General features: G+C 54.2%; 1 protein-coding gene across 2 annotated transcripts in view; it reads left to right on the top strand.

Moving 5' to 3' along the window:
• LOC132385392 (serine protease hepsin-like) overlaps positions 1-21,565 on the top strand; it is a 43,790-nt gene extending 22,225 nt beyond the window's left edge. For both annotated transcript variants that reach the window (XM_059957433.1, XM_059957434.1), the window contains 7 exons: positions 3,974-4,019; positions 13,347-13,376; positions 13,992-14,024; positions 14,435-14,509; positions 18,566-18,602; positions 19,364-19,413; positions 20,270-21,565. In XM_059957433.1, coding sequence (XP_059813416.1) covers positions 3,974-4,019; positions 13,347-13,376; positions 13,992-14,024; positions 14,435-14,509; positions 18,566-18,602; positions 19,364-19,413; positions 20,270-20,289 — 291 coding nt within the window. In that variant the 3' untranslated portion in view covers positions 20,290-21,565. The remainder of the gene's footprint in view (positions 1-3,973; positions 4,020-13,346; positions 13,377-13,991; positions 14,025-14,434; positions 14,510-18,565; positions 18,603-19,363; positions 19,414-20,269) is intronic.
• Positions 21,566-27,551: the final 5,986 nt, after the last annotated feature.

Below are 27,551 nucleotides of genomic sequence, written 5' to 3'. Positions count from 1 at the left end.
AAAAACCACAGGTTTGGAACTAATTACGGAGATTTGTTTGCACAACTTCCTCAATAACTATCGCAGCACATTTATTCATTAATATTTCTCATGCGCAAGTGTGTGGTATGAACTGGGTGATGATTGTATTTGCACAAATTACTTCCCTGTCTCTGAACGAGACCACAGTAATTCACCGGGAATTGCACTGTGCGTGAACTATATATTTTTCAAACTGATTTTTTAAAAAATGTTATTGTTTCAAAAAGAAAAGAAATTTTAGTATTAAACTGTTTGCCTGTGTGTGGTGTTGTTCCTGCCAGGGTGTTTTCCCAGAATGGGAACTTTTACTGGGATACTCTCTGATCATTGGGGGTCACTCTGTGTGGTGGGGTGTGAATCTTCCCACCTCTAAACCCCTCCCCATCTCTGTGACTACTATGCCCCCTACACCCCTCCCAATCAGTGATTCCTCTCCTTTGTCGGACACCCCTTGTGATTCTCTTCCCTTCCCTATGTTCCTCCCTCTGTGATCCCCTCACCCCCCTACGTCCCCCTCTGATCCCCTCACCCCCTACGTCCCCCTCTGATCCCCTCACCCGTTTCCCCCTCTGTGAGCCCCTCACCCCCTATGTTCCCCCTCTCTGATCCCCTCACCCCCTACCTTCCCCTGTGATCCCCTCACCCCACTGTTCCCCCTCTCTGATCCCCTCACCCCCCTATGTTCCCCCCGTGATCCCCTCACCCCCCTACGTCCCCCTCTGATCCCCTCACCCCCTACCTTCCCCCCGTGATCCCCTCACCCCACTGTTGCCACCTCTCTGATCCCCTCACCCCCTACTTTCCCTCCCGTGATCCCCTCACCCCACTGTTGCCCCCTCTCTGATCCCCTCACCCCCTACCTTCCCCCCGTGATCCCCTCACCCCACTGTTGCCCCCTCTCTGACCCCCTCACCCCCTACCTTCCCCCCCGTGATCCCCTCACCCCACTGTTGCCCCCTCTCCCCATCACGGACCTGGGCGGACCCGGGAGTTTAGGTGTTTGTCCCGACGCCATGGAGTCGCCAGCTTAATGGTGGTGGGGGAGGGGGCGTCAAAGAGATGTTGAACTGTCTGGGGGTGGGATCTTTGACCATGCTAAAGGTCCTGTGTGTGCAGCGTTCCTGGTGGGTGGAAGAGAGACCCCGAGGGTCTCGGAGTTCAATGCCACAGGCGGCCAAGTCGGTTAAGCTGTTGCTTGGTCAGGGCGCCAAATGTTACAGAGGGAAGACAGCCGAAAGGTGTTGAGAGGGATCGTGATCGAGAGGTTAAACGGCCCCATTTCGGCTCCTCGAGTTCAATCTTTCCCATCCCTGCTGCTTTCGTTCTTCCCCGAGTCTGTCTGTTGAACGATGAAGGAGAACGTGGTGTTCAACACCCCCCAGCATATCCTGGGCTGAGCTGGTTGTAAACGCAGTGACGTATTTCACTGTATCTTTCCATGTACGCGTTAAATAAACCTGACTCGATCACAAAGTACGGTTTTTTATGTTTTGCGCTGTAGTGCTGCCGCGGAGCGACGCATTTCGCGACATGCCCGTGATTCTGAAGGTTACACGCCCGGGGACCACTGCTGTTGTCCGTGTTATCACAATACCGTGCTGTCATGTTTTCCGGGTTCCCCACTGTCGGATACAAGGGGCAAATGGGGGACACACGCTCCTTGATGGGTCCGTCTCCCTGTTGCGCCTTTCCTGGCCTGGGAACTCGGCGATGGAAGGCGGCCCAGTACTACAGCTCACCCGGACTGTCGACTGAATGTTGTTTGGGGCGGCGCTGCTCGGGGTTCAATTCCTTCCCCCCCCCCCCCAGAATGTGTAGGTTCTCTGCGGGATCATGCCCCGTGATTGGGGGTAGCTTGGCGGCGCGCCGTATCTCAATAAATTAACAAGTGATTTCACAATCTCTCTTCCTCACCGTATCATCAGTGATTCTCCCAGCGCTCCAGGATCAGGAGAGAACACAGCCGGGTGATTTCGCAGAGAGTCAATGGGTATATTTAAAACGGAGGTTAAGCAAGGGCGTTAAATGTTAGAGGCACCGCGTACCTGACAAGTCTAACCTGACGGACTGGTAACTACACAATCTTCAATTACAGTGACACAGATTTAGACAACATTAAATATTGAAAGCAAACCGGATTTGTAACTCTCCCTGGTTATTCTATATATACCCCCCCCCACAGACCCCAACACCTGGATCTCAGTCAGCAAACCAGCTCAGTGATCTGTTATTCTACATATAAACCCTAAACCCCTGCATGAGATCCCATTCGCAGGCTCCTATTCTTCTATATATAACCACACTGGATTAAATCCCAGCCGATAACCCACTCCCGGGGATCCGTTGTTCTGGATATAACCCCCAAGCCCATGGATTAGATCCCAGCCTGTAACCCACTCCCGGGGATCCGTTGTTCTGGATATAACCCCCAAGCCCATGGATTAGATCCCAGCCTGTAACCCACTCCCGGGGATCCGTTGTTCTGGATATAACCCCCAAGCCCATGGATTAGATCCCAGCCTGTAACCCACTCCCGGGGATCCGTTGTTCTGGATATAACCCCCAAGCCCATGGATTAGATCCCAGCCTGTAACCCACTCCCGGGGATCTGATATTCGATATTTAACTCTGACCCGCTGAGTTAAATCGGGGATCTGTTACTATGTATGAACCCCCCGAACCGCTGGATGAGATCCCGGCCTGTAACCGTCTCCCAGGGAGATTTTATGGCTTGTCTAATCCCGGAGAATGGAGTCGGATTGGCGACGGAAAGGAGGCGGCGGGGGCGCAGAGAGCGTCACCATTGGAAGTATTCTTTTCAACAGGTTTCGGAACTCGGGGAAGGGGGTGAGAACTGTACATCGGCGGTCCCTGGAAACATATGCTTTTGAATCTTGTGGGAGGGGCGGTGAAGAGGGAGCCCCGCGCTGTAGGAGGGGCGGAGGAGACGCTCTTCTCAGCGGGAGGGAGCACCGCGCTGCGGGTCAGAGAGTATATCGGCGCTGGGTTCCCTCTCCCCTCGCACGGCAGGACAAATTTAATGGGCCAAGTGGCCTTCCCCACTGCCAATGTTATAATTTAATCCAAAACTACACGCAGCGCGGTGAAAAGCGAGCGAAACCGTGGAAATCGAGAGGATGGCTGCATAGGCGGAATGAACCGCGTTGTAAACGTTGCACACAAAGGGTTAATCTCCCTCCCTCCCTCTCTCCGTCCCTCGTCCCCGCCTCTCCGCTTTGGGTGTGGGTGAGAGCGTTTGTCGAGCAGAACTGTTGATCGCACTATCGTCTCCCTCTCTTCGCTGCGAGTTTAAAATCTTGCTTCTCCCCACCCCCTCCCGTGTTGGCCGGAGCAAACATATTTTCGTAAGTTTTAAACCCTGTTGCGCCTACATCTGGAATCGAGCCTGATTTTTGCGTCTTGTTTTTTTTCCCCGTCTGGGGCCTATATTTTATAAGGGAACCATTTTCTTCACGTCCTGTTTATTTTTGGGATCCGTGGGCTGTTTTGAATATTTTTCGGGTGTGTAGAACAGTGAGATACAAAAATCAGTTCGTAATCGCATTTCCGAGGGATTTCGGAGTAACTATTACCCGGATCGGTGCTACGAGTGTGAGCGAGAGAGAGAGTGCGTGTGCGTGTGTGTCTGTGTGTTTTCCCAATGGAAAATGCCTGGAATATTTTAAGCTTACAAGCCATTACAGTACTCGCCCGATCACTGCCTCTTGGGAGTAGGGTTAGGCGCCTCTTACAATTCGGTTCACTCCTTGGTGGGGGGAGGGGTCGATGTGGTGGGAGTTTTGGAGGGTGGGAGGGCGCGGGGAAAGTTGTGAAACTTTGCTCTATCTGGGGGCGTTGGGCGGGCGAGGGCGGCGAGTGTGTGACCTTGGCCGGGTCACGGTCAGGGGGGGAAGGCTTCCGTCTCGGTGATACCTCTCCTTTTTGGACCCAGGACACCATGTTGGGAGCGCCGGCTGGCATCGTGGTTCTCGTGGCTGGTGAGATACCGACTTTATTCTTCTTGCTTTGGGGCTGTTCGTCTGGTGATGTGGGCGACTCTTTCCCCCTCGGTCCCTCCACAAACGTCCCGTTACCCCGTCTCTCCCCTCAGCTCCCGTCTCTCCCCTCCTGTGTTCCTGTCACCACCCCCCCCCCCCCCGCCTGTCTCTCACACTCCCCCCCCCCCCGCCTCTCTCACACCCCCGCCCCGCCTGTCTCTCACTCCCCCGCCTGTCTCTCACTCCCCCCCATCCACATCTCTGTGAGCCCCACCCCTCTCTGCCTCTGTGACACCCTCGGGTCCCTACACCCTCTGTGACCTCCTTAAACCTCTCTTCGGCCACTTAGGCCCTAAATTGCTCCAACCCTAGAACCCCACCCTCTGACAACAGTCCTGAAACACCCTGACCCAGCACCTCTTGAGGCGGGTCGGCGGGCTGGGCTGTGAGGGACTTGGGAGGGAGGGTTTCGACAGGCCTTGGTGCTCTGAGGAACGTTAACCTTGGGACTTGTGGAAAAACACTTGGCTCTGGGCCCTGGTTTTATGGTCAAGAGAAACAATTGGTGCACCTGATGCCTTTTACAACTTAATGAGGCCCCTAAGGAAGTCAGCGGATCCCTTCCTTGCCCAGGATAGACATGCAACCCGCCATAGGCCGTTCACCTTGTACAGGAGGAAAGGTCAAAGGCAAAATCTGCATTGCTGTGGGGCTGGTCTGAGGTCCAGTATGCACCCTGTGGGTAGAATGGCCTCTCGGGGATTCGATTTGCTCAGGGAGGCTGTTCGGTGAATCTGTGGAATTTGTCGCTGAAGGCCGAGTCACTGGGTGCATTTGAGGCAGGGGTTTGATCGGTTCTTGCTCTGTCGGGGCTTCAAAGGTTACAAGCGGTCAGGGGAATGAGGGTGAGATGGATACTGTATCAGATGGAATGGTGGAGCAGGCTAGATGGGCTGAATGGCCTTGTTCTGTGCGGGGAGGTTGGAACAGACATTGTGAAGTCCGGAGATTTCGGAGCTCGGGATTGTAGCCTCTGGAGGCGGCAGGCAGGCAGGCAGGGAATGCCCTCAGAGGGAGGTGACACCCATCAAAGGCAGGGGGAAGGGTGGGGAAAGCGGGGAGGAACTTCACCCTACCCCCTCCCCACCTGCCATCACTCACACTGAGGTTGGGCGGGGAGAGTGGATCTGCTGGGACCTTGCTGTGCACTCCTGCCCCATCACGATCATCTGTTTTAAAACCGGAACCTGTGCCCACTCACCGCCAGAGAGCAGAGGGGTGGGTGGGGCCCGGGGAATGGGAAGTACTGGGGGTGGAGAGAGGGGGCGGTGGGGTTGGAGCTGTGTCTGTTCCCCGCAAAGGTTTGAGCTGGACTGCACGTTAACAGGCTCTTTGGCCCAATTTGTACGTCCCTACCTGAGCTGAACACATCTGCCAATATTTGACCTAAATCCCGCCAAACCTTTCTTATCCGCGCACCTGTCCCAAGTGTCTGTTAAAGATTGTGATTCTACCCCCAGGGTAGAATCGGTCGATGGGAGAGGGGAGGAGAGGGAACTCAGAGTAGGGTTTTGTTTATGTCGGCAGGGGCAGTGGGAAGATTAGACGGAGTCCAGAGACTGCAGAATAAAGTGTCACAGTTACAGAGAAAGTGTAGTGCAGGAAAATGATAAGGTGCAGGATCGTAACGAGGCAGATTGTGAGGTCAGGAGTCCAACTTCTTGTATTCGGGAACCATTTAATAGCGTTAGTCTCAAGCTGTCCGTGAGCCTGGTGGGACGTGCTTTAAGGCTTTTCTATTTTCTGTCTGACGGGAGAGGGGGGAAGAGAGAATGTCCGGGGTGGCTGGGGTGTTTGATTGAGCTGGCTGCTTTACTGAGGGTGTGAGAGTGAGGACAGAGGCCATGGAGGGGCGGCCATTTTCTGTGAGGTGCTGAGCCATACCTCCATCACACCAGCAGAACGGTCACCATACCAAGCTACTCCCAGGTAAAAGTTGCATCCGTCTACCCTTCTTTATGCCCCTAATGGTTTTGTCCACCTCTATCAGGCCCCCCACCCCCCTTAGCCCTCTCTACACCTTCGAGAGCAAACCCAGCCTCTCCTGTCTCCTTGTCCTGGGGAATCTCCAGTGCGGTCATCTCCTCCCCGTACTGAGATTGACATGCACAGAGAGTAAACAAACATCCTTTAAAGGGTGACCCAGATATCCCTGTCTTTCCTTCCCCCCCCCACCCCCCACCAATCCATCCATAGCCACGAGGAAGGTTACCCAAACTTCCTCAGGGTGGAGGTCAGGAATTCTGGGAGGGTCCCGCCCTTGGAGAGCAGGGATTGGGAAGGAGGCGACGGATGGGCGGAATTCCGTTGATTGTGCGTCTGTGGGACTCTTGTCCAGCGGAAGGTACAAGGTAGGGGATCTAAGAGAGGTGAAGTGTTCAGCACAACTCAAGAAAGCAAAGCATGACAAACAAGAACCTTCCCCACCCCACCAATGTGGACAGTCCTCCAGTCTCCAAGCTTCAGCCATCCGCTCCTAATTGGCCACCGCACTTCGATGTTCAGTCGAGACTCAACCGGAGATTGATCGAGACCAGACAAAACTGTTTGTTCATTGGGAAAGAATTTGCCTTCGGTTCAGTTTGAGTAATTTTGGGTTGTAATTGAGAAAGAGCAGACAGTTAATTATAGCCTGTGGATTTGGTCTTCTCTGCAAAAGGGTTCAAGGTCAGGAGCACAGATGATTCAATAGTTGAACCAGGAGTTGATGAGAGAGCAAGTGAAGTACAGTATGTGGACACTTAGATCTGTGTCTGACCCCGGGAGTGTGTGATGGGACGGTGTGGAGGGAGCTTCACTCTGTGTCTGACCCCAGGAGTGTGTGATGGGACGGTGTGGAGGGAGCTTCATTCTGTGTCTGACCCCGGGAGTGTGTGATGGGACGGTGTGGAGGGAGTTTCGCTCTGTGTCTGACCCCGGGAGTGTGTGATGGGACGATGTGGAGGGTGATTCACTCTGTGTCTGACCCCAGGAGTGTGTGATGGGACGGTGTGGAGGAAGCTTCACTCTGTGTCTGACCCCAGGAGTGTGTGATGGGACGGTGTGGAGGGAGCTTCATTCTGTGTCTCACCCTGGGAGTGTGTGATGGGACGGTGTGGAGGGAGATTCACTCTGTGTCTGACCCCGGGAGTGTGTGATGGGATGGTGTGGAGGGAGCTTCACTCTGTGTCTGACCCCGGGTGTGTGTGATGGGACGGTGTGGAGGGAGCTTCACTCTGTGTCTGACCCCGGGAGAGTGTGATGGGACGGTGTGGAGGGAGTTTCACTCTGTGTCTGACCCCGGGAGTGTGTGATGGGATGGTGTGGAGGGAGCTTCACTCTGTGTCTGACCCCGGGAGTGTGTGATGGGACGGTGTGGAGGGGGAGTGGGGAATTGGGTCGGAGTGAAGAGTGATACAACAAGGAATCGGGTCCTTGGACCACCTCGTCCATGGCAATGCCCGTTGAATCTCATCCCAGTTGCGTTGTTTGACCCTGATCTCTATAAACTTCCCCTATCCAAGTCTTTTCAATATTATTAACGTACCTGCTTCAACTAACTCCTCTGCCAAGTCATTCCACATACAGGCCGTCCTCTGGGTGAAAAAGTTGCCCCATCGGATTCCTACGAAAGGCTCCCTTCCCACCTTCAAGCTGTGCCCCCTAGGTGTTAATGGGCTATAAGTCTTGGCACTCAGCCCGTCCCTGCCCCTTGTGATTTTACATACCTCAGGTCACACTTCAGTGAATAAAGTCCCAAACTCTCCATAACTCATTTCCTGTCAATGACATTGGAAAACTCTTCAGCACTCTTTCCTGCTTAATGAGGGAGAAGGGTTGCAACCAAACCCGAATCACAATGAGGGAATGCAGCTTTACTATACACTGCTTTACAAAGATTGCACCATCTATCCATGTCCATTTAGAATACCGAACAGTACGGTCCCTTAGCTCTCTGTATCATACTGACCTGTTCACCTTCTCTAAGATCTATGTAGCACTTCCCTCCCTCGTAGACTTCCTGTTTTCTTTCATCCGTGTGCTTATCTGAGAGTCTCCGAAATATCCCTAATGTCCCAGCCTCTGCCACCTCCCCGGTAGTGAGTTCCACACACCCACTGCTCTCTGTGTAGAATAAAAAAGCTTACTTCTGACATCTCCCCTTGTCTTCCCTCCAAACACCTTAAAATTATGTCCCTCTGTCTTAACCATTGGGGAAAACAAATTCTCTGGCTGTTCACTCAATTGATTCCTCTTCATCATCATGTACCCCTCTTATCAAGTCACCTCTCATCACCCAGCCAGAAAAGGCCTTGCTCCCTCAACCTATCCTCATAAAGCATGCTCTCTAATCTCCTCCGCACCCTCCCTAAAGTTCCCAAACGCTTCCTATAATGAGGTGACCAGAACTGAACACAATATTCCGGGTGGGTCGATCCACGGTTTTGTGAAGCTCCAACATCACCTGGCAGTAGATATTGTCAATGTTACAACACAACCAACCGTTTTCATGCCAAGAATGCGATGGCAATGCAGGGAGTGAGAGCAAACTCCCACCGGACGCTGCCCGGGCTGGAGGACTCTGGTTATGGGGAGAGATCGGATATGCTTTCCCTGGAGCGAAGGAGGCTGAGAGGCTTACGGAGAAGAGGAATAGATCCATCCCTCCATCCCTTCCTCCGTGAGGATAGATAGACAGTCTTCTCCCCTCAGGTAGGGAACCAAAGATCAAGGTAGATCTATTCTCAGAATAAGCAGGAATTAATGCAGTAAAATCTTACAAAAACCTCTCCAAAAACAAACACAGGCAAAAGCCAAACTGGAAATGGACAATGATACTGGGAACCTGAGTTGTAAAGAGCCCATCGAAGTGTGTGGAGGTTGTAGAAGCGTTCAGAGTAGCACTGTTTGAAGTTAACCAGCCGGTTTAGGAGCCCGGTGGTAATAACTTGTTCACGATCTGGTGGTGTGGGTCCTGCCTGATGGGAGTACTGAGATGGCCTGGATGGTGGGTCTTTCATACATCAGTGTCTTTTGTAAATGAGCTTGGTGGTGGGAAGGGTTTTGCCTGCGATGGACTGGCCTTGGGTGTGGGCTCGATGATTTAAAGGGGATCCGGGGAGAAAGTTCCTCACACCGAAAATAGATGCAAGAAGGATCACGTAATGGACTGACAAAGATTTGCTTGTGGGGGGATTGTTGTGGAGAAGGGAGGGAAACACTGAGAGTCAGAGCTCAGCTCGCGTTTTGACCTTGATTGTGAGCATGAGAAACAGCGACGAGATGCAGCATCAGCAGCCAGCCGGGGGAGGGATCCAGCCTGCAGGCCGTTTGGTAAATCCAGTTTGTCGACAGACACCCGCCTGCCGGATGGATGAACCTGCCAGGATTCAAGGCTCCGAAGCACAGACTGGTAGAGATATCACAAATCTTCCCGAGGAAACGGGCGAATAGGGAACACAATGAGCTCCAGCGTATTCAGACAGGTTTTAGCTAGTGTCACAGTGTTTCGCAGACAGACCCGTCCCCACCGGTACCGTACCCCGGTGTTATACAGTGACATACCCGTCCCCACTGGTACTGTACCCCAGTGTTATACAGTGACATACCTGTCCCCACCGGTACCATACCCCGGTGTTACACAGTGACAGACCCATCGCCACCGGTACCGTACCCCAGTGCTACACAGTGACAGACCCATCCCCACCGGTACCGTACCCCGGTGTTATACAGTGACAGACCCATCCCCACCGGTACCATACCCCGGTGTTATACAGTGACAGACCCGTCCCCAACGGTACCGTACCCCGGTGTTATACAGTGACAGACCCGTCCCCAACGGTACCGTACCCCGGTGTTATACAGTGACAGACCCGTCCCCACCGGTACCATACCCCAGTGTTACACAGTGACAGACCCGTCCCCACCGGTACCATACCCCGGTGTTATACAGTGACAGACCCGTCCCCACCGGTACTGTACCCCGGTGTTACACAGTGACAGACCCATCCCCACCGGTACCGTACCCCGGTGTTATACAGTGACAGACCCGTCCCCACCGGTACCGTACCCCGGTGTTATACAGTGACAGACCTGTCCCCACCGGTACCGTACCCCGGTGTTATACAGTGACAGACCCGTCCCCACCGGTACCGTACCCCGGTGTTACACAGTGACAGACCCATCCCCACTTGTACCGTACCCTGGTGTTATACAGTGACAGACCCGTCCCCACCGGTACCGTACCCCGGTGTTATACAGTGACAGACCCATCCCCACCGGTACCGTACCCCGGTGTTATACAGTGACATACCCGTCCCCACTGGTACTGTACCCCAGTGTTATACAGTGACATACCCGTCCCCACCGGTACCATACCCTAGTGTTACACAGTGACAGACCCGTCCCCACCGGTACCATACCCCGGTGTTACACAGTGACAGACCCATCCCCACCGGTACCGTACCCCGGTGTTATACAGTGACAGACCCGTCCCCACCGGTACCGTACCCCGGTGTTACACAGTGACAGACCCGTCCCCACCGGTACCATACCCTGGTGTGACACAGTGACAGACCCGTCCCCACCGGTACCATACCCCGGTGTTACACAGTGACAGACCCGTCCCCACCGGTACCATACCCCGGTGTTATACAGTGACAGACCCGTCCCCACCGGTACTGTACCCCGGTGTTACACAGTGACAGGCCCATCCCCACCGGTACCGTACCCCGGTGTTATACAGTGACAGACCCGTCCCCACCGGTACCGTACCCCGGTGTTATACAGTGACAGACCTGTCCCCACCGGTACCGTACCCCGGTGTTATACAGTGACAGACCCGTCCCCACCGGTACCGTACCCCGGTGTTACACAGTGACAGACCCGTCCCCACCGGTACCGTACCCCAGTGTTACACAGTGACAGACCCATCCCCACCGGTACCGTACCCCAGTGTTACACAGTGACAGACCCATCCCCACCGGTACCGTACCCCAGTGCTACACAGTGACAGACCCATCCCCACCGGTACTGTACCCCAGTGCTACACAGTGACAGACCCATCCCCACCGGTACTGTACCCCGGTGTTACACAGTGACATACCCGTCCCCACCGGTACCGTACCCCAGTGTTACACAGTGGCAGACCCATCCCCACCGGTACCGTACCCCAGTGCTACACAGTGACAGACCCATCTCCACCGGTACTGTACCCCAGTGCTACACAGTGACAGACCCATCCCCACCGGTACTGTACCCCGGTGTTACACAGTGACAGACCCATCCCCACCGGTACCGTACCCCAGTGCTACACTGTGACAGACCCATCCCCACCGGTACTGTACCCCAGTGCTACACAGTGACAGACCCATCCCCACCGGTACTGTACCCCGGTGTTACACAGTGACAGACCCATCCCCACCGGTACCGTACCCCAGTGCTACACTGTGACAGACCCGTCCCCACCGGTACTGTACCCCGGTGTTATACAGTGACATACCCATCCCCACCGGTACCGTACCCCAGTGCTACACTGTGACAGACCCGTCCCCACTGGTACCGTACCCCGGTGTTATACAGTGACATACCCGTCCCCACCGGTACCGTACCCCAGTGTTACACAGTGACAGACCCGTCCCCACCGGTACCGTACCCCAGTGCTACACAGTGACAGACCCGTCCCCACCGGTACCGTACCCCGGTGTTACACAGTGACAGACCCGTCCCCACCGGTACCGTACCCCGGTGTTACACAGTGACATACCCATCCCCACCGGTACCGTACCCCGGTGTTACACAGTGACAGACCTGTCCCCACCGGTACCGTACCCCGGTGTTACACAGTGACAGACCCATCCCCACCGGTACTGTACCCCGGTGTTATACAGTGACATACCCATCCCCACCGGTACCGTACCCCGGTGTTATACAGTGACAGACCCATCCCCACCGGTACCGTACCCCGGTGTTACACAGTGACAGACCCATCCCCACCGGTACCGTACCCCGGTGTTATACAGTGACAGACCTGTCCCCACCGGTACTGTACCCCGGGTTTACACAGTGATGGACCCATCCCCACCGGTACCATACCCCGGTGTTACACAGTGACAGACCCATCCCCACCGGTACCGTACCCCGGTGTTATACAGTGACATACCCATCCCCACCGGTACCGTACCCCGGTGTTATACAGTGACAGACCTGTCCCCACCAGTACTGTACCTCGGTGTTACACAGTGACGGACCCATCCCCACCAGTACCATACCCCGGTGTTACACAGTGACAGACCCGTCCCCACCGGTACCGTACCCCAGTGCTACACAGTGACAGACCCGTCCCCACCGGTACCGTACCCCAGTGTTACGCAGTGACAGACCCGTCCCCACCGGTACCGTACCCCAGTGTTACACAGTGACAGACCCGTCCCCACCGGTACCGTACCCCAGTGTTACACAGTGACAGACCCGTCCCCACCGGTACCGTACCCCGGTGTTACACAGTGACAGACCCGTCCCCACCGGTACCGTACCCCGGTGCTACACAGTGACAGACCCATCCCCACCGGTACCGTACCCCAGTGTTACACAGTGACAGACCCGTACCCCGGTGTTACACAGTGACAGACCCATCCCCACCGGTACCGTACCCCGGTGCTACACAGTGACAGACCCATCCCCACCGGTACCGTACCCCAGTGTTATACAGTGACAGACCCATCCCCACCGGTACCGTACCCCAGTGTTATACAGTGACAGACCCGTCCCCACCGGTACTGTACCCCGGTGTTACACAGTGACAGACCCGTCCCCACTGGTACCGTACCCCGGTGTTACAGTGATAGACCCGTCCCCACCGGTACCGTACCCCGGTGCTACACAGTGACAGACCCATCCCCACCGGTACCGTACCCCAGTGTTATACAGTGACAGACCCGTCCCCACTGGTACCATACCCCGGTGTTACACAGTGACAGGCCCATCCCCACCGGTACCGTACCCCGGTGTTATACAGTGACAGACCCGTCCCCACTGGTACCGTACCCCGGTGTTACAGTGACAGACCCGTCCCCACCGGTACTGTACCCCAGTGTTACACAGTGACAGACCCATCCCCACCGGTACCGTACCCCGGTGCTACACAGTGACAGACCCGTCCCCACTGGTACCGTACCCCGGTGTTACAGTGAACGATTTGGGGCTGTTGTGTTCTGGAGTCAGAGGGTGTTGGGAGGAGTGGGAGCCGAGGTTCCGTGTCAGTTTAATGCTCTTCGTTTCTTTCCTCAGCCGTACTCGGAGTGCACGCCACAGATATGGGTGAGTGACTCTCGTGATTCCGGCCGGAATACTCTCCTGCCGGGAACACACCCCGAGCCCACGGACGACCTGTGTCTATGTCGACTTTGGAGTGTGGGAAGCGGGTGTGACCCCTGCCCATCGCATGCAGTCTGGCCCCAAGGGATGTGGGCTCCCCTCCCCATGGGGTGGGGGGGAGGCAAAGGAAGAGGGGAGGGGTGGACTGACATGGGGGGGGTACAGGCGGACAGCCTGGTGTCAGTAGGGAGGGGTGGACTGAGCGTGGGGGGTACAGGCGGACAGCCTGGTGTCAGTGGGGAGGGGTGGACTGTGCGGGGGGGTACAAGTGGACAGCCTGGTGTCTATGGGGGGGTACGGGCGGACAGCCTGGTGTCTGTGGGGGGGGGGTACAGGCGGACAGCCTGGTGTCAGTAGGGAGGGGTGGACTGAGCGTGGGGGGTACAGGCGGACAGCCTGGTGTCAGTGGGGAGGGGTGAACTGAGTGGGGGGGTACAGGCGGACAGCCTGGTGTCAGTGGGGAGGGGTGGACTGTGGGGGGGGTACAGGCGGACAGCCTGGTGTCAGTGGGGAGGTGTCAGATTGCACGTGTACTGACTTCTTCCATTGCCTCTGCAGAAGAATTTAAAAACGGGAGCCGCTTCACTTACGGTGAGTCTGTCTCATGGGAACGGGCTGTGGCTGGGTCGGATCAGACTCGTAGCGAGCGTGGGGCCACACACCGTGGGAGGGGTGGTGACAATACAGCAGAGAATCAGTCACGGATAGGGGTGATGGGGGGGGAGTTTCTCATCTCACATCTTCCCCTCCCCCATCTCCCTTTCTCTGCATACCCTCCACTCCTCCCTCCTCCTGCCTCCCCCTCTCCTCCCTCACCCCTCTTCCCCATCCCTCTGCCCTCTCAACCCCCCTCAGCCCCATTCCCCACCTCTCACCCCCTCTCCAACACCCTCTTTCCCCTCCCCTCTCCGTGGGGCACTTTCCTGCCACCCCAGTACAGGAAGTGGGGGGGGGGGGGGTGAATGTCGATCTACACCTGACTGTGCTGTCTGCACCCACAGATTACTACAAACTGCGCGTGATTGGGCTGGTGGCAGCCGCCGTGCTCTGCGCCATCGGCATCGTCATTCTGCTGGGTAAGGGCGCTAATGCGGTTAAACCGTGCTCGGAGCTGCATGCTGGGCCGGGGCCTGCGCACGCCCAGCCCTCTTGGCCAGAGCCCTCCCTGGCAGGGTTTGCTGCGGGGCGGGGGGTGTACGTTGATGGGTTGGAAGGAAACTCGACCCGACCTGGCCTCCTTATTCATGTCCCGGCCTCTCTTCACCTCATCCGCAATCTTCCTGCCCACTCAACTCTACCTCCCTCCCCCCAGTACACCCTTTGTCGCTGTCACACGGAAGCAGGCGTGGGGGAAACACAATCGATTCCAGATTCTGGAGCAGCTGCTTTCTCTGAGTCAGACCTCCTCAACAAAGACTCCCTGTTCACACACCCTGGGTCTGATGTCAAACAATGGTGAAGGCCTCGTCTTACAGCAGGACCGGACAGCTGCAGGCCTGGGCATCGGGGATACAGACATGCTGAAGGGTTTAGGGGATGGAAGGAGTCACAGAGGGGGAGAGGGGTGAACGGATCACAGCGGGTCACAGATGAAAAGGGGTGTAGGGGCAGGAAGGTTTCATGGGGTTGGGGTGGGGTGTAGGGGCAGGAAGGGCTCACAGAGACAAGGAGGGGTGCAGGGGCAGGAGTATTCACAGACAGGGAGGGGTGTAGGGGCAGGGGGGTCACAGATGGAGAAGGTTTCCCCGACAATGTCGGGAGGGTGTGATGGGACGGTGTGAAGGGAGCTTCACTCTGTGTCTGACCCCGGGAATGAGCGATGGGACGGTGTGGAGGGAGCTTCACTCTGTGTCTGACCCCGGGAGTGTGTGATGGGATGGTGTGGAGGGAGCTTCACTCTGTGTCTGACCCCGGGAGTGTGTGATGGGACGGTGTGGAGGGAGTTTCACTCTGTGTCTGACCCCGGGAGTGTGTGATGGGACGGTGTGGAGGGAGCTTCACTCTGTGCCTGACCCCGGGAGTGTGTGATGGGACGGTGTGGAGGGAGTTTCACTCTGTGTCTGACCCCGGGAGTGTGTGATGGGACGGTGTGGAGGGAGATTCACTCTGTGTCTGACCCTGGGAGTGAGTGATGGGACGGTCTGGAGGGAGCTTCACTCTGTGTCTGACCCCGGGAGTGTGTGATGGGACGGTGTGGAGGGAGCTTCACTCTGTGCCTGAGCCCGGGAGTGTGTGATGGGACGGTGTGGAGGGAGTTTCACTCTGTGTCTGACCCCGGGAGTGTGTGATGGGACGGTGTGGAGGGAGCTTCACTCTGACCCTGACCCCGGGAGTGTGTGATGGGACGGTGTGAAGGGAGCTTCACTCTGTGTCTGACCCCGGGAATGAGCGATGGGACGGTGTGGAGGGAGCTTCACTCTGTGTCTGACCCCGGGAGTGTGTGATGGGACGGTGTGGAGGGAGTTTCACTCTGTGTCTGACCCCGGGAGTGTGTGATGGGACGGTGTGGAGGGAGCTTCACTCTGACCCTGACCCCGGGAGTGTGTGATGGGACGGTGTGAAGGGAGCTTCACTCTGTGTCTGACCCCGGGAATGAGCGATGGGACGGTGTGGAGGGAGCTTCACTCTGTGTCTGACCCCGGGAGTGTGTGATGGGATGGTGTGGAGGGAGCTTCACTCTGTGTCTGACCCCGGGAGTGTGTGATGGGACGGTGTGGAGGGAGTTTCACTCTGTGTCTGACCCCGGGAGTGTGTGATGGGACGGTGTGGAGGGAGCTTCACTCTGTGCCTGACCCCGGGAGTGTGTGATGGGACGGTGTGGAGGGAGTTTCACTCTGTGTCTGACCCCGGGAGTGTGTGATGGGACGGTGTGGAGGGAGATTCACTCTGTGTCTGACCCTGGGAGTGAGTGATGGGACGGTCTGGAGGGAGCTTCACTCTGTGTCTGACCCCGGGAGTGTGTGATGGGACGGTGTGGAGGGAGCTTCACTCTGTGCCTGAGCCCGGGAGTGTGTGATGGGACGGTGTGGAGGGAGATTCACTCTGTGTCTGACCCCGGGAGTGTGAGATGGGACGGTGTGGAGGGAGTTTCACTCTGTGTCTGACCCCGGGAGTGTGAGATGGGACAGTGTGGAGGGAAATTCACTCTGTGTCTGACCCCGGGAGTGTGTGATGGGACAGTGTGGAGGGAGCTTCACTCTGTGCCTGAGCCCGGGAATGTGTGATGGGACGGTGTGGAGGGAGTTTCACTCTGTGTCTGACCCCGGGAGTGTGTGATGGGATGGTGTGGAGGGAGCTTCACCCTGTGTCTGACCCCGGGAGTGTGTGATGGGACAGTGTGGAGGGAAATTCACTCTGTGTCTGACCCCGGGAGTGTGTGATGGGACAGTGTGGAGGGAGCTTCACTCTGTCTGACCCCTGGAGTGTGTGATGGGATGGTGTGGAGGGAAATTCACTCTGTGTCTGACCCCGGGAGTGTGTGATGGGATGGTGTGGAGGGAGTTTCACTCTGTGTCTGACCCCGGGAGTGTGTGATGGGACAGTGTGGGGAGAGTTTCACCCTGTGTCTGACCCCGGGAGTGTGTGATGGGACGGTGTGGAGGGAGCTTCACTCTGTGCCTGAGCCCGGGAGTGTGTGATGGGACGGTGTGGAGGGAGTTTCACTATGTGTCTGACCCCGGGAGTGTGTGATGGGACGGTGTGGAGGGAGCTTCACCCTGTGTCTGACCCCGGGATTGTGTGATGGGATGGTGTGGAGGGAGTTTCACTCTGTGTCTGACCCCGGGAGTGTGTGATGGGACGGTGTGGAGGGAGGTTCACTCTGTGTCTGACCCCGGGAGTGTGTGATGGGACAGTGTGGAGGGAGTTTCACTCTGTGTCTGACCCCGGGAGTGTGAGATGGGACAGTGTGGAGGAAAATTCACTCTGTGTCTGACCCCGGGAGTGTGTGATGGGACAGTGTGGAGGGAGCTTCACTCTGTCTGACCCCGGGAGTGTGTGATGGGACGGTGTGGAGGGAGTTTCACTCTGTGTCTGACCACGGGAGTGTGTGATGGGACAGTGTGGGGAGAGCTTCACTCTGTGTCTGACCCCGGGAGTGTGTGATGGGACGGTGTGGAGGGAGCTTCACTCTGTGCCTGAGCCCGGGAGTGTGTGATGGGACGGTGTGGAGGGAGATTCACTCTGTGTCTGACCCCGGGAGTGTGAGATGGGACGGTGTGGAGGGAGTTTCACTCTGTGTCTGACCCCGGGAGTGTGAGATGGGACAGTGTGGAGGGAAATTCACTCTGTGTCTGACCCCGGGAGTGTGTGATGGGACAGTGTGGAGGGAGCTTCACTCTGTGCCTGAGCCCGGGAGTGTGTGATGGGACGGTGTGGAGGGAGTTTCACTCTGTGTCTGACCCCGGGAGTGTGTGATGGGACGGTGTGGAGGGAGCTTCACCCTGTGTCTGACCCCGGGAGTGTGTGATGGGACAGTGTGGAGGGAAATTCACTCTGTGTCTGACCCCGGGAGTGTGTGATGGGACAGTGTGGAGGGAGCTTCACTCTGTCTGACCCCTGGAGTGTGTGATGGGATGGTGTGGAGGGAAATTCACTCTGTGTCTGACCCCGGGAGTGTGTGATGGGATGGTGTGGAGGGAGTTTCACTCTGTGTCTGACCCCGGGAGTGTGTGTTTTGACGGTGTGGAGGGAGCTTCACTCTGTCTGACCCCGGGAGTGTGTGATGGGACGGTGTGGAGGGAGATTCACTCTGTGTCTGATCCCGGGAGTGTGTGATGGGACAGTGTGGAGGGAGCTTCACCCTGTGTCTGACCCCGGGAGTGTGTGATGGGACGGTGTGGAAGGAGCTTCACTCTGTGTCTGACCCCGGGAGTGTGTGATGGGACGGTGTGGAGGGAGATTCACTCTGTGTCTGACCCCGGGAGTGTGTGATGGGATGCTGTGGAGGGAGTGTGTGAGGGGAGGGAGGGTGTGATGAGATGACGTGGAGAGAGGGAGTGAGGGGGCGAAGGGAGGGAGTGGTGGTGTTCTTTGAACCACTGTACTGATTTGGACTAAGTTGAGGAAGCTCCGTTGTTAACTTTGCCCCTGATGTTATCTGATCTGATAACAGTTTTATCTTTGTTCTATAGCTGGCAAGTGCAGATGCAAGTTCAACCAGAAGAAAAGGTAAGTGTGTGTGTGTGAGTGTGTTTCTGGGTGTGTGTGTGTGTGTGTTTTGGTGTGTGGATGTGTGTGTGTGTCTGTCTGGGTGTGTGTATGTGTGTGTGTCTCGGGGTGTGTGTGTTTGCGTTTCTGTGTGTCTGTGTCTGGATGTGTGTGTGTCTCTGGGTGTGTGTGTGTGTGTTTCTGGACCTGTGTGTGTGTGTGTTTGCATTTCTGTGTGTGTCTGTCTGTGTGTGTGTGTGTCTCTGGGTGTGTGGTTGTGTGTGTGTGTGTGTGTCAATGTGTGTGTGTTTGCGTTTCTGTGTCTGAGTGTATGGATGCGTGTTTGTGTGTCTGGGTGTGTGTGTGTGTGTGTGTGAGTGTTTGCATTTCTGTGTGTGGATGTGTGTGTGTTTCTGTGTGTGTCTCTGGGTGTGTGTGTGTATGGGTGTGTGGATATGTGTGTCTGGATGTGTGTGTGTGTGTCTGGATGTGTGTATGTTTGCGTTTCTGTGTGTGTGTGGATATATGTTGTGTGTGTTTGCGTTTCTGTGTGTGTGGATGTGTGTGTGTTTGCGTGTGTATGTTTGTGTTTCTGTGTGTACGTGTAGGGTCTGTTCCTGTGACGTCCTGTACTGTGTTCCTAGTATTACAGTGCCTGGGATAGTAACTCACATTGTCTCCCCCAACTCTCCTCCCCTGCCCTCCCTCTTTGACCCCCCTCCTCCCGACCCCCTGTCCCCCACTCCCCTGTCTGCCCCCCCCCCCCCACCGCCTCTCTGCAGGAGTCGCTCAAACAGTGGAGTTCCAACAGCGCAGCATCTCCTTCATGCAGGTAGGGGGCTGCGCTGGGCGAGGGGGTGGGGGTGTCCAGTGGGCTGCAGATCGGGGAGAGGGTGCGCCTTGCTTAGCTGGGTACTGCTGGGTCCTTGCCAACCCGGGGCACTGGCACACGGGGTGGGGGGGGGGGGTGGTGGTTTGTCTGTCACGAAGAGTCTCGGCTACCAGTGATCTGGTTATTGTGGGCACGTGGGCCGAGACACAGTGATCTGTGTGCCACCCAGACAGATTACTCAGTTCATCGAGGTAGTACCGAGGAAAGCTGAATGCAGTGTCACAGTTACAGAGACGGACAATAAGGTGCAAGATAGATTGTGAGGTGAAGACGTCCTGTAACAGCCGGGTAGTAACTGCCCTGGTGGTACATGCTATCAGTATCTTCTGCCCGATGGGAGTGGGGAGGAGAGGAGACGTCCGGGGCGGGTGGGTGGGGTTGCCATTCCGAGAAGCGTAGACGGAGTCCGTGGAGGGGAGGCTGGTTTCCGTGATGTCTGTGGCTCTCTGCTGTTCCTTGCGGTCTCGGGCAGAGCAGTTGCCCTATCGAGCTGCGATGCCCCCAGCCGCTTCTGTAAAGATTGTTGGGGGTCAGTGGGGAAGTGCCTACTCTCTTCATCTTCTGAGGAAAGTTCATTGGTGAGTGTTGGGCCAGGAGGGGCTATTGGTGGGACTCGAAGCCCTCGTCACACTTGATCCCTGGCACCGTGGTCACAGATGGGAACGTGCACACTGTCCCCATTCCTGAGGTCAGTGGCCAGCAATCTCGTTCTGCTGATGTCGGGGGAGAGGTTATCTTGACACTATGTCACTGGACTCTAAGCCAGACATCTAATTCTGAACTTCTGTCCTCACAGGAGAAGCAACGGAGTGTTAAAGCCAACCTGTATCTCCCACAGAGAGGGACAGAAGCACTTTCCCAGTGTGTACACGTTCTGTGTGTGTGTTACCCGTTTAAAATCAGTTCAGCTCCCAAGTGCCGTGTCTGTCAAAGTATCTAATCAGTCTTCCTCGGGGTGGGGGGGGGGCAGAAATGTGTGACCCTTGTGTTGTACAGGACTGCCCTGGTGTGCTGTGTCCGTGCGCGCGTGTTGAAATCACTGTTTAGAAATTCCTATTTGCACATATTCTTATTTTAATAATCGTGATTAAAGACTGTAAATCTGTTTCAGCTTATGTCTCCTGATGTTGTTAAGGTTGGTGACATTCCTCTCCGTACAGCACTGTGAAATGATAGTTAGTTGGTTGGGGGCACAGGCCACCGACAGCAGCTCGCCAGAGACCTCAGTCCTGGTTCAGTCTTTCAGGTTGTCCCCAGGTATAACCCAGCTTCTGGGGGTCAGCTTCAAAGCTGCTTCCCCAGAGAGAGAGAGAGTCAGAGGTGTGTGTGTGAGTGAGTATGTGTGTGTGAGAGAGAGTGTGTGTGAGTAAGGGAAAATTAGTGTGTGTGAGAGAGAGAGAGAGTGAGTGTGTATTAGAGAAAGGAGGCTACGGTATCTGTTTTATGTTAGAGCAGTCCAGAGCCCAGTCCAGTCTTTGGTACAGTACCATGGAGATGGTCAATTTTGCTATAATCTGCTGCATACAATGTGATGTATATCTACAGAATCTACTAGATGTACCAGCCTTCTGTGTATAGAGTCCACTTCAACAGTTTGTGACCTCTAGCAAGTAGTCTTGCACCAATTGAAACCCCAAAAGGAGCTGCAGCGAATTCTGTTGCTAACTGCAGGCTTTGCCCACCAATAACAGCAAGCATAGTCGCCCAGTAAAAATGGTGATGGTGTTAACGTGAAAGTTTGTGTGCCTTGTCTATGTACTGCTACTCAACTCCTGTTATCACCTGTCTTATTCACTCTGCCTTCCAAAATACCCCCAGCTGGTGGCAGAATGTAAATGCAGTGTGCCCTCTGTAACAGCGCTGACGGATTGACATGGCTGGGATGGAATATGGGACGACAGGTTATATATGGTGGTGAGGAGAGACTTATATTTGTAGAAATTATGTACTGATCTCTATCACATTTTAAATTGCTGTACCCAATGTTTAATTCCAGTGATATTAGTGAATTAACAAAATAATCTTAAATGTTTTATGATTTATAATAAGTGACGCACTTGTATTTAACCAAATAAATGGGGATTGGCTAATAGTTTCCAAGTTTTTCATTAATTACAAATAACATTCTACAAAAATGCTTTCATGTGAGATGGGAACTGTGCACGGTGCTCCCGGTGTGGGTCTGACCCAGAGATACGCAGACTGGAACTGTGCACGATGCTCCTGGTGTGGGTCTGACCCAGGGATACAGAGACTGGAACTGTGCACGGTGCTCCCGGAGTGGGTCTGACCCAGGGACACGGAGACTGGAACTGTACACGGTGCTCCAGGTGTGGGTCTGACCCAGGGATACGCAGACTGGAACTGTGCACGGTGCTCCCGGTGTGGGTCTGACCCAGGGATATGCAGACTGGAACTGTGCACAGTGCTCCCGGAGTGGGTCTGACCCAGGGACACGGAGACTGGAACTGTGCACGATGCTCCTGGTGTGGGTCTGACCCAGGGCCACAGAGACTGGAACTGTGTACGGTGCTCCCGGTGTGGGTCTGACCCAGGGATACGCAGACTGGAACTGTGCATGATGCTCCTGGTGTGGGTCTGATTGAAGTTTTGCTCTGGGTTGACAGAACGTTACAGATCTGCACTCTCATTCAAGTTATCTAATAGAAATAGCAGAGGTCCCAGTACAGAACCCTGTGGGACGCCCCTGGTGTCAGACCTTTGGGAGTAATCAGCTCCGTTGATCACAACCCTCTGTCCTCTATGGCCAGGTCACCAGTGATCCCCCGCTTCCCCTGTAAGCGCTTGCCAGTGCTGGAGCCTGCCGATGGCACCAACAAGCCAGACAGTCGCTTGTAAAAGAGACGGGCTAAGGCAAACAGACTTCTGACAAATTGGTGATTGCAGTTTTTGTAAGATTATGCAGACAAGGTTATAATTACTGAGACACAAAACAGGAAAGTACATGTCGCCTCTTGTGGTCCAGTTCTGAGGAGCAACTCGCGTTCTTCCTCTGCCTCCTCCCTCCCTCTTTCCCCCTCCATAGAACGTTACAGCACAGAAACAGGCCTTTTGACCCTTCTTGGCTGTGCCGAACCATTCTTCTGCCTAGTTCCACTGACCTGCACCTGGGCCAAACCCCTCTCATCCATATACCTGTCCAAGTGTCAAAAGTGAGCCCGCATTCACCACTTCATCTGGCAGCTCATTCCACACTCCCACCACTCTCTGCGCGAAGAAGCCCCCCCCCCACCACCACCATGTTCCCTTTAAACATATCCTCTTAACCTATGACCTCTGGTTTTTTTCTCCCCTAAACTCAGTGGAAAAAGTCTGCTTGTATTCACTCTATCTGTACCCATCATAATTTTATACACCTCTATCAAATCACCCCTCATTCTTCTACGCTCCAGGGAATAAAGTCCTGACTTCTGTAACTCAGTTTCTCAAGTCCTGGTAACATCCTTGTAAACCTTCTCTGCACTCTTTCAACACTAATATCTTTCCTGTAATTCGGTGACCAAAACTGCACACAATACTCCAAATTCGGTCTCACCAATGTCTTATACAATCTCACCATTACATTCCAACTCTTATACTCAATACTTTGATTTATAAAGGCCAATGTACAAAAAGCTCTCTTTACAACCCTATCTACCTGTGATGCCACTTTTAGGGAATTTTGTATTTGTACTCCCAGATCCCTCTGTTCTACTGCACTCCTCAGTGTCCTACCATTTACCTTGTATGTTCTACCTTGGTTTGACCTTCCGAAGTGCAATACCTCACACTTGTCTGCATTGAACTCCATCTGCCATTTTTCAGCCCATTCCTCCAACTGGTCCAGATCCCTCTGCAAGCTTTGAAAACCTTCCTCACTGTCCACTACACCTCCAATCTTTGTATCATCAGCAAATTTACTGATCCAATTTGCCACATTATCATCCAGATCATTGATATAGATGACAAATGACAATGGACCCAGCACTGATCCCTGTGGCACACCACTAGTCACAGGCCTCCACTCAGGGTAGCAATCCTCCTCTACCACTCTCTGGCCTCTCCCATTGAGCCAATGTCTAATCCAATTTACTACCTCTCCATGTATACCTAGCGACTGAATCTTCCTAACTAACCTCCCATGTGGGACCTTGTCAAAGGCCTTACTGAAGTCCATGTATACAACATCCACTTCCCCTCATCCACTTTCCTGGTAACCCCCTCGAAAAACTCTTAATAGATTGGTTAAACATGACTTATCACGCACAAAGCCATGCTGACTGTTTCTAATAAGTCTCTGTCTATCCAAATACTTGTAGATCCTGTCTCTTAGTACTTCTTCCAATGATTCACCTACTACCGATGTCAAACTTTCCAGCCTATTATTTCCCAGCTTACTTTTTGAGTCTTTTTTAAACAACAGAACTACATGAGCTATCCTCCAATCCACCGGCACCTGACCCGTGGATATTGACATTTTAAATATATCTGCCAGTGCCCCTGCAATTTCAACACTGGTCTCCTTCAAGGTCCTAGGGAATACCCTGTCAGGTCCTGGGGATTTATCTACTCTGATTTGCCTCAAGATAGCAAGCACCTCCTCCTCTTCAATCTATATAAGTTCCATGACCTCACTTCTTGTTTGCCTTTCCATTGACTCCATGCCAGTTTCCTTAGTAAATACAGATGCAAAAACCCCATTTAAGATCTCCCCCATTTCTTTTGGTTCCATACATAGCCAACCACTCTGATCTTCAAGAGGAGCAATTTTATCCCTTATTATCCTTTTGCTCTTAACATATCTGTAGAAGCTCTTAGGATTATCCTTCACCCTGACTGCCAAAGCAACCACATGTCTTCTTTTAGCCCTCCTGATTTCTTTCTTAAGTATTTTCTTACTCTTTTTATACTCCTCAAGCATCTTATTTCCTCCCTGTTGCCTATACATGTTACACATCTCTCTCTTCTCCTTTATCAGAGTTCCAATATCCCTAGAGAACTAAGGTTCCTGATTCTTATTCATTTTGCCTTTAGTCCTGACCGGAACATACAAACTCTGCACTCTCAAAATTTCTCCTTTGAAGGCCTCCCACTTACCAATCACATCGTTGCCAGAGAACAACCTGTCCCAATCCACGTTTTTTAGATCCTTTCTCATTTCTTCAAATTTGGCCTTTTACCAGTTTAGAACCTCAACCCGAGGACCAGATCTATCTTTATCCATGATCTAGTTATGATCACTGGAACCAAAGTGTTCCCCTACACACACTTCTGTCACTCATTTCCTAATAGGAGATCTAATATTGCATCCTCCCTAGTTGGTACATCTATATATTGATTTAGAAAACTTTCCTTTCCTGAACACATTTTACAAACTCTAACCCTCCCCTTTCCCCCTCCCCCTTCCCCCTCTCTCTCACTCTCCTGCTCTCTCTCCCCTTCCCCCCTCCCTCTGTCCCCTTTCCCCTTCCCTCTTTCTCCCCTTCTCCTCCTCCTCCCTCCCCCCCCCCCAATAGATCTCTTTGGTTTTAGACAATTCAACCCTTGGTAAAATATACTGGCTGTCTGTCTGTGCCTCTCCTAATGTTATAAACCTCTGTCAGGATCCCTGAACCTCAGGGGGTGGGGGTATGGGGAATGAAATGCCATTGGTCAGCACGGAGTGAGTGGGCCGAAGGGCCTTTTCTCTGGTGGGTGACTCCAGTGGAGAGGAGAAAGGGGGAGAGACAGCAAAGGTAGATAGGGTAGGCAGTGAGAACCTTTATCCCAAGGTGGAAGTACCGATTAATAGAGGACAAGAATTTAAAGAGAGAGTGCGCGGGGTTCAAAGGAGATACGCGGGGCATCTTGTTTTTCACAGAGTGGTGGTGAGCAAAACTATCAGTTTCAACGGGAGAGGGAGGAGATTTACGGAATCTGAGGCATCAAGAGTGTTCACGGGGTCTGGGATTTGGTGGAGGCAGGAACTCTCGCTGATGTGGGCAGGTGGGTTGTGTAGAGCCGTACGTGAGCACTGCCCGCATTTCAGGACGGCTGTGCAGGCTCAGGAGAGGGTGACGCAGGGGTCCATCAGTGTGTATATATATTTCCCCATGTATAACCCTGGGATTTGTTTCTTTGTGACCATCAGTGAAACACTGCACCCAAGCGGACGTGCAGACAGCCAACGTGCAAAGGACAGCCAACAGCAAATGCAAAAAAAACCAATAATGAATAAATAATATCGAGAACCTGAGATGAAGAGTCCTTGAAAGTGAGTCCATAGGTTGTGGGAACAGTTCAGTGATGGGGTGAGTGATGTTATCACTCACTCTGGTTCAACAGCCTGATGGTCGAGGGGCAGTAACTGTTCCTGAACCTGGTGGTTTTGGGTCCCGAGTCTCGTGTACCTGCTTCGAGAGTGTGTGGGTTTACACAGGGAAGAGTGGGTGCCAGAGGTGGTGGAGGCAGAAACGATAGAGATGCTTAGAACAGAGAACTGTAGAGACCCTTCAGCCCTTCAGTTTTGTGCTGACTCCATGACCCTTCCAACACTTCCCACTCGCACAACCTTCCATTTTCTTTCATCCATGTGCCTGTCTAAAAGTTTCTTCCATGTTCCTAATGCCTTTGGCAGCACTGCATGACTCTCGGTGTGCGGGGGGGGGAACCCCACGGAGTGCAGAGTTTAAGAGTTCCTCTGAGAACGTTTTGGAGCCCGTTAGATAGGTTCATGAACAGACAGAGAGTGGACAGATAGGGACTCGGCACAGGCAGAGGTAGCACCATCATGATGGGTCGAATGGCCTGTCCCTGTGCTCCACTCTTCTGTGTTCCAGGGGCAGCGTCTGGCGGGCAGTGAAGAGTGGACCAAGCTGCCGGGAAAGGAGCCACCCCTGCACCATCCGAACGCGTGGAAGGTGATTGAGCCCAGTTGGGAAAAGCCAGGACAGGGCAGGCACAATTCCAACTCGGATGGGAAAGATTGTGGAAGGGCGTTATGAAACTGGAGAGGGAGCAGGAAAGATTCGCCGGGATGTCACCGGAGCTGGAGGGCTTGAGTTACCAGGAGAGACTGGACAGGCTGGGACGGTTATCCCTGCAGTGAAGGAGGCTGGGGGGTGACTTCATGGAGGCTGATAAATCCTATGAAGGGTGTAGTAAAGGTGGATGGTCACAGTCTTTATCCCCAGGGCAAGGGAGTCTGAAACGAGACGGCACAGGTAAAAGGAGAGAGGGTACATATTAAAAGGGGCATTACTCTTCACCCAGAAGGAAATGGCAGAGGCAGGTGCTCTATGTGAACAGCATTTAAAAGACAGGTGCATGGGTAGGGGGGATATCGGCCCAATGCAGGCAAATGGGACCAGCTAGAATGGTGGTCATGGTCAGTATGGAGAAGAGGGGCTGAAGGATGTGATTCCTTGCAATAAGCAATATCCAGCAGACACTCCCATTCGTCTGGACGTGAATCCCACAGCCACTTGTCGCTTCTGTGAGCTGCAAGGGAGCATGTACCATATGTACATGGAGTCTGGGAGTCAGAGTGTACCCGACACACAGAGTACCCACACACAGTGTACCCGACACACAGAGTACGCACACACGGAGTACCCGACACACGGAGTACCCACACACGGAGTACCCACACACGGAGTACCCGACACACGGAGTACCCACACACGGAGTACCCACACACGGAGTACCCGACACACGGAGTACCCACACACGGAGTACCCACACACAGAGTACCCACACACGGAGTACCCACACACGGAGTACCCACACACGGAGTACCCGACACACGGAGTACCCACACACGGAGTACCCACAAACAGGGTACCGGACAAAGAGTACCGGATACACGGAATACCCGACACACAGAGTACGCACACACGGAGTACCCGACACACGGAGTACCCACACACGGAGTACCCGACACACAGAGTACCCACACACTGAGTACCCACACACGGAGTACCCACACACGGAGTACCCGACACACAGAGTACCCACACACGGAGTACACACACACAGAGTACCGGACACACAGAGTACCCACACACAGAGTACCGGATACACGGAGTACCCACACACGG

This window comes from Hypanus sabinus, assembly GCF_030144855.1.
Source record: "Hypanus sabinus isolate sHypSab1 chromosome 1 unlocalized genomic scaffold, sHypSab1.hap1 SUPER_1_unloc_2, whole genome shotgun sequence".
In the NCBI taxonomy this organism is placed as follows: domain Eukaryota; kingdom Metazoa; phylum Chordata; class Chondrichthyes; order Myliobatiformes; family Dasyatidae; genus Hypanus; species Hypanus sabinus.
The sequence above is the reverse complement of the archived record's forward strand: the minus strand, read 5'-3'. Positions and strand labels throughout refer to the sequence as shown.